Source organism: Pecten maximus, chromosome 5 (genome assembly GCF_902652985.1).
Source record: "Pecten maximus chromosome 5, xPecMax1.1, whole genome shotgun sequence".
In the NCBI taxonomy this organism is placed as follows: Eukaryota; Metazoa; Mollusca; class Bivalvia; order Pectinida; family Pectinidae; genus Pecten; species Pecten maximus.
In genome coordinates this window covers 12,905,306-12,925,808 of record NC_047019.1, presented here as the reverse complement: position 1 = coordinate 12,925,808, position 20,503 = coordinate 12,905,306, and the positions used below count along the sequence as shown (strand labels likewise).

The following is a 20,503-nucleotide window of genomic DNA, read 5'->3' as shown; positions in this document are numbered from 1 at the left end:
CTAACCCACCCATCCTCCTCCAACACATATCCCATCACCCTAACCCACCCATCTCCAACACATATCCCATCACCCTAACCCAACCATCCTCCTCCAACACATTCCCATCACCCTAACCCACCCATCCCCTCCAACACATATCCCATCACCCTAACCCACCCATCTCCTCCAACACATATCCCATCACCCTAACCCACCCATCTCCTCCAACACATATCCCATCACCCTAACCCACCCATCCCCTCCAACACATATCCCATCACCCTAACCCACCCATCCCCTCCAACACATATCCCATCACCCTAACCCACCCATCTCCTCCAACACATATCCCATCACCCTAACCCACCCATCTCCTCCAACACATATCCCATCACCCTAACCCACCCATCCCCCTCCAACACATATCCCATCACCCTAACCCACCCATCCCCTCCAACACATATCCCATCACCCTAACCCACCCATCTCCTCCAACACATATCCCATCACCCTAACCCACCCATCTCCTCCAACACATATCCCATCACCCTAACCCACCCATCTCCTCCAACACATATCCCATCACCCTAACCCACCCATCTCCTCCAACACATATCCCATCACCCTAACCCACCCATCTCCTCCAACACATATCCCATCACCCTAACCCACCCATCCCTCCAACACATATCCCATCACCCTAACCCACCCATCTCCTCCAACACATATCCCATTACCCTAACCCACCTATCCCCCTCCAACACATATCCCATTACCCTAACCCACCTATCCCCCTCCAACACATATCCCATCACCCTAACCCACCCATCCTCCTCCAACACATATCCCATCACCCTAACCCACCCATCCTCCTCCAACACATATCCCATCACCCTAACCCACCCATCTCCAACACATATCCCATCACCCTAACCCAACCATCTCCTCCAACACATATCCCATCACCCTAACCCAACCATCCTCCTCCAACACATATCCCATCACCCTAACCCATCGATCTCCTCCAACACATATCCCATCACCCTAACCCACCCATCCCCCTCCAACACATATCCCATCACCCTAACCCATCGATCCCATCACCCTAACCCACCCATCTCCTCCAACACATATCCCATCACCCTAACCCACCCATCTCCTCCAACACATATCCCATCACCTTAACCCACCCATCTCCTCCAACACACCCCACCAACTCCAATATGAATATGAGTAAAATAAGTAACTTGCAAGTATGGTGGTCGCCAAAACAAACAAAAATGTTCTTAATTCTGCTTTTTTTTTCATAGAATTTTGTTTCATTATTGATATTTTCAAAATATGAAATTTGGATAATATCTTTCAAAATTTCAAAATACACATACAATGTCACTGTTGTCCAGTTTCTATAAGCTGCCTGTGGACAACAGTAGAGTTCCTGACAGGTAAAGTACTATAGGAAGAACTGTACATGTACAAGTGTATAATTATTTACACATGTTTATATATAGTGTGTACAGTAATTATATGCATATACCCTAGGGTAAATAGATATATATATATACCTAAGTATATCTAATAGAATTCCCTTAAACCATACACATACATTGGTTGCAGTATCAGTCTCCATCCGCATGAGATACGAATATTGAATCATCTTTGACCCTATGTATCATAAAACCTATTAAAATATAAGACATAGTGTCTAGATGGCAGCCATTGGAATCTAAATTCCTTCTGCAATTAGACTGCCGAAACATTTAAAATATGGTTTCTTTAGACTGCCGAAACATTTAAAATATGGTTTCTTTAGACTGCCGAAACATTTAAAATATTGTTTCTTTAGACTGCCGAAACATTTAAAATATTGTTTCTTTAGACTGCCGAAACATTTAAAATATTGTTTCTTTAGACTGCCGAAACATTTAAAATATTGTTTCTTTAGACTGCCGAAACATTTAAAATATCGTTTCTTTAGACTGCCGAAACATTTAAAATATTGTTTCTTTATATCAAATGGAGCAGATTTAAATATATAATAGGGAACCAAGATTATATGTAACAAATAATGGCTTTTAGAATGATTCAAGGTGTCTTAGTAATTCCTCTTACCTAACTCTGATCAAATGTTAATACCGTAAGTTTTAAGAATCCTGATGGCACCGTTTTATTTCTAAAGAACATGTGTACTTTTATGAACCTGAAGGATATATGGGAGAACACTTTAAAATGTACTTTAAAATCATTCTTAAATCTGATATGGAGGTTTTTATTTTTGAGATCCTGTCTACCAGCACATCACAGTAAGAGACATACTGAAAATTAAACTGAGTGACAAACTCATTTGATGTTAATATGAAGGGGCTAATTAACACCGATCGACATTTCAATCTGATACAGTTTCTGATAAAAGAAGAAAATGCGTTTTTAATATCTTTCTGCATAAGCATCTTTGTAAGATTTGAGTCATGCATTTGCAAGTGTACAAGACAGTGCAAAGTGCTTGTAGTAAAATCAATATACATGTAGATATATAGGATAGTAAGACTTATGGAGTTACCTGTTATAGCTCTGTGTCCAGGCAGACTATGTAGTACTCCCTGTGTATAATAGCTCACACTATTGACTTTCCAGCCACTGCAGCCGACCAACCATTCCACAGTGAAATACCTCCAGAGGTCGTCCACAATGAGTTTTGATGAAGTCGAATCACTACATGTTTCAAACATTATTGATATTTACTTACATCGCTAATTGACAATACACAACACTGTATGCTCATCAGCATCCATTTTTATCCAATTTATGGCCGTGGGTTGTAAACTAATCAAGCATATAATATACACATTTAACAAGGCCTGCATGGACAATGTACCCAGTCAATTATCAACTTATAACTTATAATGGGTATGTTCACTCGATTTGCTTCTGAGGGAGTTCCGCTGCACAGAATCTGCGAAGGTCAACAACGTGCAGGCATCGTAATAAAACTACACAGGGCAGGGTCTGATAGAGTGTCTTGTGGTTTCGTAAATTAGTTCGCTTATCAGGACGTTTGCACATTTTATTTAGTTTTCATCTGATTGCATTTGCATGAAGAATTTTAATCTGTTTGATATATGTTTGCCACAGAAGTTACGTGTGTAAGTTCAGCAGATAAGAACACAAGCTTACGGGTGTTCAAGTGTGGTGCCATGAAGGGGAACGTCAGCCTCCGACTAAATACCACTAACGTCTTCCACGTTCATTTCGTAAACATGCATTTTATAAACAAAATACGCTGACAGGAAATCAAAGTAAATGAAAATGAAGTTTAATGTCTCGTAAACAAAAATGTTTTCAAAAACATTTCAGTAAAAAAAATTTTTTTTTTTAAATTAATTCAAATTCATCCAATGGGAAAACTTTTGTCTATTATTTGAGAATGTACCAGCATGTTACCAAGGGATAATCAAAGCAAAAATATCTTCACATCAATACTGCCATATTGATCTGTATAAATCCTCATTTCAATGACAGCAGATATAATTCATCTTGTATGCAAGGGAGCCATTGATCTGTTCGATTAAATCATAAGATTGCGAAAAAACATCTTACAGTGCCAACTATATCAACATACTGAATCCTCAGGTTTCTAACAAAGTATATGTATGTAAAAACTTTACAAAAACACGTTGTTTCGTCAGAGAGCAGTGCCCTTTGTCAGTTCTACTTGACAGTAATAAAACTAAATAAAGACTTTGTTCACAAAAATAGCGTCATAAGAGAACAATGAAATTTTTAAAACCTTCTCCCCTAAAAGACAATAAAGGTAAATTTGTTCCTGTAATAACACTTCACAAAAAGACTCATAAAAATTGTGAAACTGGAGAACTGGGACAGAGTTCTAATTTATAATCAGTTTAAAAACAGAGTCACTTGAACAGTAAGAAGAAAATTATGTTAAAAGCAGAGTTACTGGAACATGCATGCAGTAAGAGGAAAATTATCAAATTTAGAACCAATATCATCAATCCAAATTCATCCTAAAAATAACCCTTTGATGATCCTATTTACGGTATGTACTATCAAATATTGTAATAATCTTTCTAATGGCATCTTAAAAATACTGTATCATCACAAACACTTAACAGTGTATTTTTTTCAAAAGCATCTAAGTACCGCGTATGCTGAAATAGTCCCAATATCATCCCATGCCCAATACACCCTAAAAATAGGACTTTACTTGATTTTTATTCGTATCCTTTCAATAACATCCAAAACAATACTGCACTTGTACTAATTCCATAATTCAAATACTTGTTATCCAGTCCAGGTTAAAATGGACGAAAATGACATACAAGAATAAATTCAGAAAATACTTCACATCAGAATTCACAGAGAAAGCAAAATCTGAAAATTCCTTCTTATAAATCAAGAATTCTCAAGAATTCACAATGTTAATTATACAAGGGCCTGGTATTTTGATATGAAAATCCTAACAGATATTTGTGTAATGTTAACAAACATCGCAGACATTCCTTTCCACATGCGGAGAAACCTGGAACTCATTAAAACGTGGAAGCTCCAATCTCCTTGAGAAGTATATTATAGGAAAGTGACCATGTAAGCCACTTTGTATTAAAAAGATATACCACAAGTTTGGTAAGTCTTTGGAATCTTAACAATGAGTTTATATATTTAGGAGGGATAAACACTCTTAATATTCAATCTCTGATAATGAATCTTAACGTCATATCTGGAATAATTAGGAAAAAAAACTTTTAATGGAATTTGATAGATTTTAAGTGGACACAGGCATCAACCCTGTATGATTGACTTCAAATTCAGGTGATTTTTCCAGAATTCATCAATTTTTTTTTTTTCTCAGAAAAGGAGATGAAATACCATCTTGTGGGAGGTATTCTTCACAAATGTTTTCTTATAGATAAATGACAACTCTGTTCACATTTTTTCTTTGAACGGCAAGATTAAACTGTGATGACTGCACCTTTTACTTCCTTTGGAGCAAACTTTGACCTTTAATGGAGATGTTGGTGACAAATTTTACCTACCCTGAAGGAATATTAAAAGCTATTACTATATGTATTATTGTGCTTGAGTCTCGAGCATTCCTTTGAGATTTGTACATGTTTGCCCTTTTTCAGAATCAGTACCATTTTGTTTTAAATTCCCCTAATGTTGAAGTAAAGTTATGGCAAGAGTATGCATTGTGTGTAATTAAGATAAACTTATTGTTTCATTGTGAAGTATATTATCATGTGCTTGACATTCAGCATCCAGTTTTACTGAAACATTTTATTGGGGTTATTAAGTATATACTAAGTCACAGATATAATGCCACCATGCAGTCAACACCATGTGTAAAGTCTCAATGGATAGGACTCCATCGCTTCATCAAATGGCTATATGCTGGTGATAGCTGGTGCTTACATTTCACTCGCCACCAAATGTCACAGTTTATATTGAGCTGTAGAAAACTCCATCTACAAGTATCAGCCTTTAATTGACTACCAGTAATCAAATAGTAAAAAGAGAAATAATTCTGCAGCAGTATCATGTTTTCGTAACAGAAAAAACAATTGTTCACATAAACATGTACATTTGCTACATGTAAGTAATGTAAAAAGGAATGAAATGTGAAATCAAAGCTGCATGTACAGTAAAGAAGACGCCAATAGATAATATGAAAGTAAAAATAAATTTCATTGTCGCATAAATATCTACAAATAGTGATTGTGACCTTGAAAATTTCATGACCTTGACCTTTAATTTCTTAAAAACTCATATATTTATATACATTACTGTATGTAGTGATAACAATTTCAGAAATACAAATTGTTAATTCCCAAAAAGCTAAGAGTGCTATAATACCAACAGCCCTATCTATTAGTAAGCATTGTAGTAAAGTTTGAGATGGATGGATATGCTGAAGCTAATTCCATAGTTATAATGCTGAGAATTTATTTATATGATATATGCTAATTTGGTGTTAAGTTTGTCCACCAGCGGACAACTGTTAACATGTTAGCATTCTCTGGGCCCCCGTCCGATGTCAAGCCACCTGATAGACCTTCGCATCACCTGTTTGTCAAGCGGTACAGCACATAGTATGTATATCTCTCTGAGTTTGTCGATTTCCGACCATGACTAAACCAGAACAATGTCTAACAATCCTGTTTGAACATTTGGATATCTCCGATTTTATTTATCACATTTTCTTTGCAAGTAATTTGGGTACCACCACAAATGATGACATCACAGACAGCAGGCAGACTCATAATGATGCAGCCAATCAAATTAGACAGACTATTACATTTATATCCATGAGCAATCCCCACAATATGGCTGGTACAGCAACCATTCATAATGCTACCATCCATGGTAATGGATGATAGCAAAAAAACCGGAGAAAATGTAGGACAAAAATGGCACCCCAGCCACCTTCAGTGTATAAAAACTTGCAATAGCAAAGATGTATAAAAAACCTGTGTGAGTTATCAACATCTGCTCTCTCAAGGACGACCATGCCTGCTACATTCCAACAACAGCTTTTCAACATATTTTCTGATATAAAAGTGTAAACATATCCCCATCACTATGGCATGGGAAAAAAGCAAGATAGAAATTCTTTCAGGAAACATAGATTTTCACATGCTATTAGAATAAGATGTCTTTTCATACATAGAATTATTATTTGTATTTTGTTTATGTTGTTTTTATTAACTAAATTCCACAAGCGAATTCCAGGATCAGATATAACCTAGCTATGATATGGAGTTTAGATATTGGTATATGCAGATTGTATATGTTATATTTATAACATCAGTCAAGATTGGAACACACACTGGAGAATATATTAGAAAGTTACATAAAAATCCAACAAATAGTTCTCAAAGATATATGAGGAATGTTCAAGGCCTGCTTTAAAGAGGGTTCCAGCTCCTTTAATGATGGATACTGGGGCATTTAACTGACTGAAATATATATCTATACATACAAAATATGAGAAGAACTTATTGCATTGAAAACATTTTTCAAAACAGGTTGGCATAGTGGCAGCCATTTTAAAACTATACTGACCTTGGCAGTGTTCTTCCCTCTTCCTCTGGGAACTATACCACAATATGATAGGGCTATAAAACTCACTCAAACGGTATAGTAGTAGGATCTTTCAAGGTTACATCTCAGTGTTTTAACAGAAATAATTTTGTAAATGTCAAGGTTTCGTAAAATGTCATGTTCGTTGAAAAATTCTAGCATACCAAATAACACAATTCCAATGTTGATTGGGTTGTATAGCAGATCAGATCCAAGCTAGGCCTCATATCCAAAATTTGAATTATTAGATTTAAGAAAAACATCTCAGTTAAGTCAAATTTCCTTACAACTAATTTCAGTAATGTTTTCCTGCGGAAAACTTATAAAATTATGCATTTATGAAATCACGTAATATCCAAGATCCAAAGATATCAATTTTAACAAAGCAGTTATCCCTAAGTGGTTGGATGATAATACAGTAGTATTATATGTCAGAATGATAATTAAGCAAAAAGCTTTGTACTTATAATGCTGGGAGTACCTTTGACCTGATATACCTATGTAACTCATGTAAATACTAGCCACAATATACCACTCGGCAAGGGAGATCTTCTCTTTAGCTCGATCGGTTGAGCGTAAGACTAGTAGGCCAGAGGTCCCCCGGTTCGATCCCTAGCGGAGGCAGTGATTTAAATTTAACTACTCATGTGCTTTGTTACATTGGCGCCCATCGATCATATAGGGACTCAAGAATTATACTTAGCGTTGCTTGCGAAAACATCGCTGTAACCCCTGGAAACTCGAGGACAAGTTCTTTCCTGGAGGGGGAGTATGTAACCCTGGTAAATACTAGCCGCAATATACCGCTCGGCAAGAGAGATCTTCTCTTTTGCTCGATTGGTTGAGCGTAAGACTAGTAAGTCAGAGGTCCTGGATTCGATCCCTAGCGGAGGCAACGATTAAAATCTTTATTTCTAATACGCTCTGATTTCTAGACATGAACATTGTATGCAAAGTTTTCTGACCTTACATAGGACCATGGTCCTATGTGCTAACCGAAGAACCAAAAGAGAATATGTTTGACTGAAAAAAAATGAAACCAGTTGCTTCAAATTTTCATCTTCCTTTCCATACTTTTCTACAAATTTTTTACTTCTTTCCTTCCAAAGTTTTCAAACGTTTCAGACTGGAACTGGTAAAAACTAAAACCAAGTGACAAATTGGATACCGGACCATTTGGTCTGGTTAATTAAAGAAAATTATCGGCTCCAACAAAAGTTTTACCTCTCAGGTCCGACAGTCTGCAGCTGTTTTCGGCATACACATTATATAAGTCAGGTCAAAAAACATACACGAACACAGGAAGACAAACTCCAATAACACTGATATCCCTAATGTACAGACCGAGCAGTAAATTTGTTTAAAAATTCACTACTACCCCAAAAGAAAATGAGAACATGGATAGATCAATGGTTTAACCTGGACTTGATGCCAAAAACAATCTTTTTCTGAGAGAAGATCAAGGTTATAAAGAAGAGCACTTGTAGTTTGTTGATTAGTATGTTCACAATCAATCTTGATTTAAACAGAATTAATTTCTGAAATAGAAAAATAAAATTTTCGAAGATTTTCACAGATTGCTTAATTTCAATGAGGATATACAAAGATTACTTCAGTCAGATCACTTTTGCGATTAAATGACTGTACAATAACACCTTTCAGTAATTTTCAGAAATGAAAAATACATTTTCATCGTTACATGTACAATTTTCTGTAAAAAGAGGAAAACTATATAAGCCATTGCGAAATTGCTTTATTTAAGAGAGATTCAATGCTCTATCTATAGACCAGCATCACATTTATATATTTCTTAAATAGGTACATTTTAATTAAATAGCAAAATTTAATTAATTAGGAAGTGGTCAATATTGCATGAAGAGGTTGTTCAAAATCAAAGATGGTGGCTCATTGTGTATGCAGGACTACATGTGCATAGACACAAGCCAATGAATCCAACCTTAACTTGATGATGTGGAAACTTCGTAGGTGATTGTGTCTGACAATGACTAACCTGGCTGGTCTAGTTTGTACCTGTCAAGGGAAATCCCACAATTGTAGAGGTATGGGTGACCGACAAAAAGTGACTTTGAGAAAACATAGGTTGACTGACAAAAAATGACCTTGACTGACAAAAAATGACATTGACTGACGAAGAATGACCTTGAGAAAATGTAACGATGAATAATGGTCATTGTATGTGACAATGGCTGTAGAAGAATTTCTTCCTGATATTATCTGTACCTATATATACCTATGTATCTATTATACCCGTACACAACCTTCAGAATGTTTGACCTTCAGTGAAGGACATTATGTACGACCTTGTACTAACAAGACATGGATACATATTATGATATTATCACATCCCTTCACTTCCTAATGTCAAAAATAAACACATTATGTACAAGTGTGATGCCGGGTAACATCCTGCACAAGATCTGATATCGTTAAGCCAGTATAAGTATTATACATATAAGTAAAAGTATCTGGTCACTGTGACTATATGTATACAGTCTCAGAACTCATCAGCTGATGGAGCCTCACTCCTTATCACTCCGGAGACCTGGGTTTGATTCCCATCATTCCATTAGGCAGGAATCTTGCTCTTTAACATCTATAAAAAGGTCATCTTCATCCACAAGAGTTTTTAACACTATATATACCATTTTATGGAGACATAATTATCTGGACTGGCCACCATTCCCGAAGTTTTTTCATTGTTATAACTGCTCCACTAAATTCTAATATAGATTATCTCCCCTTGTTTGAACCTCCTTAGAATGATCAATCAGACATATCCTCCGAACCAAAATCATATACCTCAATATAATTTATGATTTAAATATTCTAGATACAGGTGACCAGTTAAATAATCATCCTGAATTTTATAAAGGAATTTTATGCAGATATACAAGCAGTGAAAGTTTACACTGATTTATGTAGACCTGCCACAGATCTGGTAAAAGTACCGAGCTTTTCTTTCACCAGGATTCTTGTTTAGCACACTGCTTTCATCACCTCCGATTACCTGTGACAGCCTTGTATGCATACATATAGTGAGGTCTCGTGAGGTGATTGACTCCCAGACAACGGAACACCTCACCACAGTACTGCTGGACTTATAATATCCATTACACACCTATCCCAATTGGAGCATCCTTACAAGTCCATGGAGGAAAATCCTGGTCAGACATCAAATATGGCTTTTATAGCAACCTAGTGCAAATGTAATGGGTGGTGTCCTACAAGGAAACCAGCAGACCAGCTAGGTGACAACATCCTGAACTACATCTTTAGCCAAATTCCAACAACAAATACCAGCGTACGTCGTCAGCAAAGTTAGATTTTGTTTCTTATAGTACAGCATTGTGACCTTTATTTTTTCATAAAATGTTTAAATATCAATTTATAAATATTGATGAGATTTCATAAATCTTTTACCAATTAAAGGGGCTATTGAAATGCATGAAAAAAATGATACTTTACACTAGGATTCATACTAAGGGTCCAAATTTCATATTTTTAGCATCCTTTTGGCCTTAGACATCAAAAAAACTTACTGTTTCTCAAAATAACAATAAACTTTAAAAGTCACATGGCTTCCGTTAATTTATAAACCTACAGAAGCTATTTTGATATCACCAATACTTTTCTCTACAAAACTTATATTTTAAAGTAATATAGTAATATAGTATAGTAATACTGCTGTGACTGTGTTTATCTTCAGTTCATACAATGTCCTAAACTTTCAGCATATGGAGTTCGACATCGGACCGAGAAGGACCATCTAGCCATGCCCATGTCCGTCCCAGGGAGATGTACGTCCGACCCTGTGGACGTACCGGATGGATAGGACAAGACTCACCTGAGGGAGATACAGGCACCGGAGGCACTCGACTACCGGCCCCCTCACGTCACCTTGACATAGCTCACGCAGTGGAAGGAGACCTGTTAAACCAGTAACCAACCAACCAAACAAAAAACATTTTGACATTGATTACGTTAATAAGATTGTAAGCTCAATGTCGTATCTACATCATTGTGTCCCATTAAAATCATGCTGAAAGCGATCTAAAAGATCCAAATAAAACTGGATGACAAAACTGTCATGAACCTTTGTATCTTTCACCTTTAGGTGTGACCACTATGGAAGGTGGTAATGGTGACAGTTATTTCCCATTAATGCAGGAATCCTTGTACTCCTGATGCTAGTAGAACATGGTAAATGGTACAAATATATTTGTATAGAAGCCCATTAAGTGATTATCTGAAATCTGTAAAGTGGTTTAACAGTTTCCAATGTTGGATCATAAACATGGATATAACTAACACCACTGGTCACTTCTATACTGCTGACCAGTGGTCATTTGATAGCTGTCCATGCAGCTTACCAATGCCAATCAGCAAAGCCCTAAAGGCCAATTTGCTCCTGGCTGAAATTCTGCAGCTTCCTCAGAGAATCCTGTTTTATTTGTAACTGCAATAATTCGTGAACCATTACGGGTCCATGTTGAGGTTTATAACTGTTTTATCACACAGCCTTCCTACAACAGACATTCCACTTCTGTCTTAAAGAATGTCAAAGTGTACATCATTCAACATCTCTCCACTGCAAATACCAGAAGGTCCGGCACCTCATGCTGTGGACATCATTCAACTAGCCCAGTGATATACTGTTTAAGATAGTTTATGTCTAGAAACCTAAAAACAGGTTGATCAATCAGGATTTACGGTTCATACTACAATTAATTGTATGAAGCCTCACCCAATGTTATACCAAATATCAAATTTTAAGCTTTCAAAGTGTAAATCTTCAGCCACAGACATTTTATACCTAGTGTCAATTTGTAGCCACACACAGTGTATACCTAGTGTCAATTTGTAGCCACACACAGTGTATACCTAGTGTCAATTTGTAGCCACACACAGTGTATACCTAGTGTCAATTTGTAGCCACACACAGTGTATACCTAGTGTCAATTTGTAGCCACACACAGTGTATACCTAGTGTCAATTTGTAGCCACAAACAGTGTATACCTAGTGTCAATTTGTAGCCACAAACAGTGTATACCTAGGGTCAATTTGTAGCCACAAACAGTGTATACCTAGTGCACGTGTCAATTCGTAGCCACACATTCTTTACACAGAGTATAAATGTGTACGTATATTACCTTAGAACTGGCTGCTTTCCCCGTGTACAACACTTCCAACCTTCCACAGACGGAAACACATCTATCTTTCATAGAAAATCTACATCCAATTCTCGTTATGGTTCTGCTCTACATGGCAGGGTAACAAAAAGTTGACATGAACATGTACTGAGTGAATATATCAATAATGCATTACTTATCTTATACTTATAACATGTTGTTTTCAATTATTCAAATCACCTGCGGTCCGCCACCTAGATTGATATAGAGGGCGTACAGCATAATTTACTTACAATCCAATGACTTGTTAATATCAATACTTATATCAGCTACAAGGATAAAACCTCCAGGGACTCTCCCTGAACTTTCTAAAATCTAATGACTATAGATTTAAGGCTGTATGGGGGGTTTTTATGGACATACATCTACTAAAACAAGTAAAGTATCTTACAAATCTCTTTATAGAATTTTGCAGTTTTATAGCTAGTGCCAAATAAATATTAATTATACCCTGAAAGTAGTTACCTTAGCAGTTTCAGCTTCGGTAAAAACAAAGTCATATTGTACCGCCAGACGTATATATATCTTACACCACAGTTTTTCAATCTTTCTCCATAAATTCTCACTTTACAACCTGTTAATGCACATATTTCAGTTGTAATCTAATTCTAGTGCTTTTTGCGCACAAGAAGCACGATTACCCTATATTATGATAGCGCTAATTGCACTTTCTATATGCTATTTCTATAAAAAACATATTTTGATGCATCAATTTGTCAATGCGCTTGTCTGTTCAAATTCGAAAATGCACTAAAATTTGGGTCTGCCAAATAAAGTAGGTTCTCAGAAAATCATATCAAGTTTTTGTCAATGACCTTTGTAGATCTGATGATTCAGCAAGTCATAGAATAACAACAGCAACCACTTGGCAAATATATCAAAATGAAATAATCAATAGCACAATAAGTGCCAAAGAAATGGGAAAATTACATACCTTTTTTTAAATCCGTTAAGCCAAAGAAACCTTAACCGCAATAGCTTCTGAAACTGCACATAACCATACGATACTGAGAGACTTTAACAATAGGATTCCCGCCTATTTGTTTGTACTATTAATTTGAAAACGGAACTTACATAAGTGTGTAGCTCCTCCCATACCGATAGCATTGTCACTGAAAAAAGGCGCCAGATTAACGGATATTTGTTTACGAGGGTCAACATGAGTAAAACACATTCTCTTAATGCAAAGATGTTTTCTTCAATCAGTTTTTTAAAATCGTAGTCTTCAATCATCCTTCCATCGTCATATTAAATTACATGTATGAAATACTTTAAGGTGTAAGTAAAACTTTATTTTTGATAATTTAATTAATTTTTCTGTGGCCCTATGACTGTGTAGACCCCCATTTCTAGTTAAACAGTTGTAAATATGACCTTGCTTTCAGGGAGTAGTTTCCTGCAATAAATACTTTCAACCTTGGTATAATCATAAACTACTTATACACATGTGCTTCTCAATTAAAACATTTACAAAAGGTACATAGGGCCTGCATTTCATCTCCTCCTCCCAATTTGGTTGGTCTTTTTATACTCCATTCAAAAGAAGTATATTTTTTCTAAAGTATCTTCCAAAGAACACTTGTCAAGTACTCATGTACTAAATTATCATGGCCTGACTTTAAGGAGAATCTAAGTTGGTTCAATCATATCTCTAATAGCAGAAAACCTAATCAGAGTGCGTGAAGATACAGTACAGGTCACTTCAACATACAAATCAAAAATTGGAACGTTAATATGCTGTAACAGACGTAACTATTAACTACATAATAATCTTAATTAAAGACAAGTGTTTGTCTGGAAAAAACATAATGCCTGGAACAAACATCCAGTAGCTTAATGTGTTTACAGAGGTAAACACAAAATATTATAAAATATTCAACTAAATAATTTACAATTGTAAACAGATCACATTTGATTATCTCTAATTATAACTATAAACAATCTCCCCTGGACTAATGGAGTTCCTTAATTTTCCTCTCGGACTGCTATCCTTGGTCTATTTGCTGGTATTTAATTCAGGGGTTATAAGTTTCATGTACAAAATGCAAATATTCTGGTGTAAGTTGATTTTGAAGTTCTATACATTCATTCCTGTAAGGTTTATGAGAAGGGGCCGTGATGGCCGAGTGGTTAAGCTTAGGTGTCCCAACACTTTATCACTAGCCCTCCACCTCTGGGTTGCGATTTCGAAACCTACGAGGGGCAGTGGCCAGGTACTGACCATAGGCCGCGGCTTTCCTCCACCTCCAAAACCTGGCAAGTCCTTAAATGACCCTGACTGTTAATAGGACGTTAAACAAAAACAAACAAACAAACAAAGTTTATGAGAAAGTCCATCAGTTACCTCCCCTTGATGTGTTGTGTCATATCTAGGATACTATTGTTTTAGGGAACATCAACAATTTGAGTCATTTAAGGACAATCAAGTGTTCTGACATCTGTTTAATTTGAAGACTAATCTGTTGCCAAAAGCTGTGAGTCTGAGGCAGTGAAATACCACAGCCAAGTGCTGACCCTTGACCTATAATTGTTTTTCATAATTACACCATTTACATCCACAATCAAACAAAGGTACCATAATAAATCAATCAGTTATCTCCCTTTGTGAGTCAAGCACTGTATAAATAATTAAAACAGTTTAGCTCCATAAACCTAAGGACATATATCACCTTAACTAAGGCCAGAAACATTTTTATTATTACTGCACTCCTGACCCCTCAACATAATCATTTACTTTGTCTTATTCCCAAAGAGTTGTGTCCCTTTGGTGTTATCAATTCTGATTTTTCAATCATTGACTCATAAAATATATGACATAAGTTAATATATATATGAGGTGTTATCCCCCTGGACCTAGTACACAGACAAAGTTCATGGAGAAGGGTTCCAGCTAAAGATTATACTGCCTCTGTATCCCAATACATCTTCTACATCAGTTATTCATAATCTTCCATATCATACAGATAAATGGTCCCCTGAGGCTAGAAGGAAGTGAGGTGTTACATAAATACTGCTACAAGGTCTATACTGACCTAGGAGGATTATATATTATTATCACCCAGCAGGACAAATATATACAGTAATGTGCCAGGCTCCATCAGCTTCATCAATGTTCTGATATATATAAGCTTAAGGAAATCCCTTAATTCATTTGCCATAGGAAAACAAAAAAATTAAGGAAGTTTAAGATTTTTTCCTTAAATCCAATAATGCTTTCCTACATAAATTTGAAGTTAAGGATTTTCTTAAAGTTATATATGAAATGTTGATGAAACCAAGGCGAGATATTTGATATACTTTTATTTCTGAAACCTTTTAATGCCAAATTCTACAGTATCATAGAAAGGAATCGCATAGCTCTTAATTCTTTCAAACTTGGAACAAGATAGAGGTCAATGGGCCTAAGCAGTCACCTGAGTTCTAAAAAACATACTAATAGTTCCATGTTTTTTGCTTTTAAATCAAGACTTTTACACATTTGACCTATGTTACCTTGCAGGTAGACCTTTAATTGGTAGCCCTTCATCCATGCATACTACTGCCCAAATATCATCTCTCAGTGCCTCTTGGTTAATGAGAAGATGATTTAACACATTTGATCCCTGTGACCTTGAAAGTAGGTCAAGGTCATTAATTTGAACAAACTTTGTAGCCCTTAATGCCAACATGCTACTGGGACAATATCATGATCACATTGAATTTGGATCCCAATCATGACAAACTCCCTACAACTTGTCATAATTTGACAATTTATGCATTACTTACTTAATGAAAATGTTTCACAAATTATATGATTATCAAGATTTTATATTTAGTCATTTCTTTTTATGAATATTCTGAATGGACAGTGTCCAGTTTATAAAATAGGAACTACAGCATGAAGGTCATAGTTGATAGTACATTTGTACCTCACAATATAGAATCATGCTAAACTGCAACATGATTAAAATCAACTTATAATACCAAACAATCTTCAGGTTTAGTAACACAAGACTTGTGTGTTGTTAAGAGTACACTAGGCAAATCCACTGGGAATTCTGTAAATTGCATGGACTTAATTCAATATTGGTCAAGTATGTAACCTGATATTGTCCTAAATTAGATGTATACATACCATTAAGTTGGAGATACAATGTAGGCTGTAAACTCTCATACACCCATTCCTCAGTCTCAACAAATGGTGTAGTGTTATGTACATATGTATATAGTACAGAAACTTAACAATGTCAGGATGAAAAACACAGAGTCAAATTAATATACCATTAACACAGAGGATGGATCCAACACTTCATTATACATGTCAAAACTTTTAACAAATCGTAAAGCACTGAGTATACCTCATTTTATATTACCTGTTTCAGCATCTGGAGCAGTGAACTGTAATGTATTGGGAATCCAACACCATGTACCAAACAGTTAGAAGTTATATACAATCAACTCTCCGGTCTGATACACCAACAACATTGTGTAGTCAACTTTGATACAGAAATCCAGAGACTCTTGTCCAATATATTCTACAGAACACATGTGTCAGCTCTAATACAAATTTCACCAAGAGTTAGAAATCTACTGGTCATAAAATCCATACATACATGTACAGTACAGTGTTTGTAGAGCTGTTTGTAGAGCTGCCTGTATACCTCTGGTTTCGTTATACTCCCAAATTATTTTTGTTAACCACACAGAAATCCTGATCAAGGGGAGTTGAATCCTTTATGTAATCTATTCATCCTGACACTGTTTCCTTCAGCTTATCCTCCCAAATCAAAGCTGAAGATATTGTTTGACTTACCACATAAACACACTGCTGTCTTACAGCTGGGTAACTCTTGGTGTACCCTCTGATCAACTAAGTGACTCACAGCCTGCCGACTGGGGGACGGAGGCTCTGCTTGAAAGGTGAGAGGACCAAATTCGAAGTAAAGCCAACAAGTTTCTGTGAATTCTCAACTTTAAATTCAGTTCATAGAAACTCTCGCAAATTATGACTAAAGGACCATTCCCATAAAATAACATTAACTTTGATACTACACCAATCTCACGGCCATAATCATGAATATTTCTAACGATGGGACTTATATACCAGAAAGAGGAAATACTTTCCAGGTTTTCTTCCAAAAATTGAAAATATCTTGTTTATTATAATAGGCAATCACACATAATCAATGTCTACAAAACTATCAATTTTTTTGTGAAACATCAGCATACTTTATTTAAGAAAGACAATATTTGCAATCAAAATATAAGTACATTTGTGACTTATGGCTTTTCAACAACATATGTATATACTTAACTGCTACATTTAGTGTGTTATTACTCAAAACAGGTGCCTACATTACATGGCAGGCATGACCAATACCAAAATAATGGTCCCTTTGGGAGCCCCAGTGATACCAGGAGGGTGTGGTGGAAGGGGAGAGGCAGGGGGCCCAGTAATAAATCTGGTTGTAGTTGTTACAAGGATGACTTAATCCCCAGATCAGCCTTAGTTGACATCTGTTTATTTGACTTTCTCCAGGTCTGTGATAAGTATCCCAGTCATTAGCAGTTTGATTTATTACAGTAAAAATCTGACTCATTATATACCAGTCAAAGACATCTTCACCATTTCACCCAAAATCTTGTAATTATTTACAGGAATCCTTACCCTAAACATAACACCTTCTAGACCTATTAAGACTATGAAGAGACTTGTATAATTATCTTATGAATATCTTTATCTCTCTAGTCCAGCCAAGGATTTTACCCAGCCTTAGTGTCAGAATCCCTATCTACTTCAGCATGGTGATATTAGATATTGAAGATGTTGGATCTATTGGAATTGGTCAAACAATAACCAATGAAAAAACTATTAAAACATAAGTGCAATGCAACAACCAGTCTGGACTCGAACTCAGAACTTCCAAACTGTAGGACACTAGCCAACTGAGCTAGATGTACCTGCAGGGCCAAAAGTTAACATATATTACATATAAATGTAAAAAAAATTCTTAAGTTAAAATTTTGCAAAGGAAAATATTGTAATAAGACCTCTAATCTCCACTTTTACAGTATTATAGAAATTCAGGAAAGTTCCTTTACCAAGATTTTTTTCCATTAATCTGATGATGTATTCTTATTGTTTCAATAAACGAATATTGATAAACTGGGGCTTGGCTGACTGGCAACCAACCCTGGCAGTCCAGTTCTGCTCCTCCATCCATATTTAAATGAGCAGCAGCTATGCTTTTACAGGAAAGAATACATGCAACTAGATAGATCAAGACTTGAACCCAAGGCCTCTGGACTCCAGATGAATGCTTCAAAAGAAGCCCCTCTTGCTTCTGTCCACACTTTCTCTACAGCAGTTTTTAATTGAGACTATAATGGGGAAAGTGGAGCCATCTGAATATAAGACTTGGCACAAACAAGTCATCCTACCCTTCTTCCTAGACACTGTGTAGTCTAGCAAAGTAGATATGGTGAAGTTCCAGCAATATTTGGGTGGAAACAAACTGATACGATTATGACATGATATATCAAATGATTGGGATATACAATATAGATTTATACCCCTGAGTGGATGATAACCACCCATGTCTGCCAGCAAAGCAGAAAGGGGAGGGGACAGGGAGTCTGGAGGATTGGGGGTTGGGGATGAGGGATAGGGAGTCTGGAGGGTTGGGGGGTTGGGGATGAAGGACAAGGAGTCTGGAGGGTTGGGGGTTGGGGATGAGGGACAGGGAGTCTGGAGGATTGGGGGGTTGGGGATAAGGGACAGGGAGTCTGGAGGATTGGGGGTTGGGGTGAGGGACAGAGAGTCTGGAGGATTGGGGGGTTGGGGATGAGGGACAGAGAGTCTGGAGGATTGGGGGGCTGGGGATAAGGGACAGAGAGTCTGGAGGATTGGGGGTTGTGGATGAGGGACAGAGAGTCTGGAAGATTGGGGGTTATGGATGAGGGACAGAGAGTCTGGAGGATTGGGGGTTTTGGATGATGGACAGGGAGCCTGGAGGGTTGGGGGCTGGGGATGAGGGACAGGGAGTCTGGAGGGTTGGGGGGCTGGGGATGAGGGACAGGGAGTCTGGAGGATTGGGGGTTGGGGATGAGGGACAGGGAGTCTGGAGGATTGGGGGTTGGGGATGAGGGACAGAGAGTCTGGAGGATTGGGGGTTGGGGATGAGGGACAGAGAGTCTAGATGATTGGAAGTTGGGGATGAGGGACAGGGAGTCTGGAGGATTGGGGGTTGGGGATGAGGGACAGGGAGTCTGGAGGATTGGGGATGAGGGATAGGGAGTCTGGAGGATTGGGGGGTTGGGGATGAGGGACAGGGAGTCTGGAGGGTTGGGGGGCTGGGGATGAGGGACAGGGAGTCTGGAGGATTGGGGGTTGGGGATGGGGGACAGAGAGTCTTGAGGATTGGGGGGTTGGGGATGAGGGATAGGGAGTCTGGAGGATTGGGGGGTTGGGGATGAGGGACAGGGAATCTGAAGGAGTGGAGAGTTGGGAGGGGACAGGGAGTCTGGAGGATTGGGGGGGTTGGGGTGAGGGACAGGGAGGATGGAGGGTTGGGGATGAGGGATAGACAGTCTGGAGGAGTGGGGAGGGGGAGGGTTGATAGGGAGTCTGGAGGAGTGGGGAGGGGGAGGGTTGATAGGGAGTCTGGAGGAGTGGGGAGGGGGGCATCACATCCTGTGATCAATAATCTTTGTTTATGGAACATCAGGAAATAGACTAAACAAAAACAATGGCCAAAGGAAATATTACACAATGTTATGTTAACTTTCAATTGATAATGGCAACAAAAGTGATGAGCAATGCCAAGCCATACTCAGATTAAAGAGATGCTCCATCCATAATGAAGGTATTGTACAAAAGACATTCAAGTGGATATAGCAGATCATAGTCTCTTAACACTCTGTATCTGTTTCTAGTCTGGCTGTTCATCCAATAAAAACAGGAACCCTCTCTAGTTTACTGTCCAATTCCTTCACAAATATTAGTGTCTACTTATATACGGAATGAAAAATATATATAATATGAGAAATATATGAGAAATAGTGACAATAAGCTTTAGCTATTAAAATCTTAGATGATTGCCTAGCTATGGGCCATTTTGTTTTTTATATACATTCATTACGCAATTATAAGGAAATCATTTTGGGAAACCTGCATAATTATTGAACAAGGGAAAGATTCACATTGTTAAACTTAATTGCTAAGAAAATG

General features: G+C 37.3%; 3 protein-coding genes across 3 annotated transcripts in view; 1 reads left to right on the top strand and 2 right to left on the bottom strand.

Moving 5' to 3' along the window:
* The window catches only part of LOC117328311, a 26,425-nt gene extending 15,136 nt beyond the window's left edge, over positions 1-11,289 (top strand). Inside the window, exons 2-3 of the mRNA XM_033885833.1 lie at positions 10,836-10,901; positions 11,219-11,289. Of these exons, the coding sequence (XP_033741724.1) occupies positions 10,836-10,901; positions 11,219-11,289 (137 nt within the window). The remainder of the gene's footprint in view (positions 1-10,835; positions 10,902-11,218) is intronic.
* The window catches only part of LOC117327207, a 98,943-nt gene extending 81,821 nt beyond the window's left edge, over positions 1-17,122 (bottom strand). Inside the window, exon 1 of the mRNA XM_033884070.1 lies at positions 16,647-17,122. The gene's annotated coding sequence lies outside the window, so the exon portion shown is untranslated. The remainder of the gene's footprint in view (positions 1-16,646) is intronic.
* A 2,101-nt stretch (positions 17,123-19,223) lies between these two features.
* Positions 19,224-19,997, bottom strand: LOC117328310 (vegetative cell wall protein gp1-like). The gene has a single exon (XM_033885832.1). The coding sequence runs from the start codon at positions 19,995-19,997 to the stop codon at positions 19,224-19,226; it is 774 nt and encodes a 257-aa protein (XP_033741723.1).
* Positions 19,998-20,503: the final 506 nt, after the last annotated feature.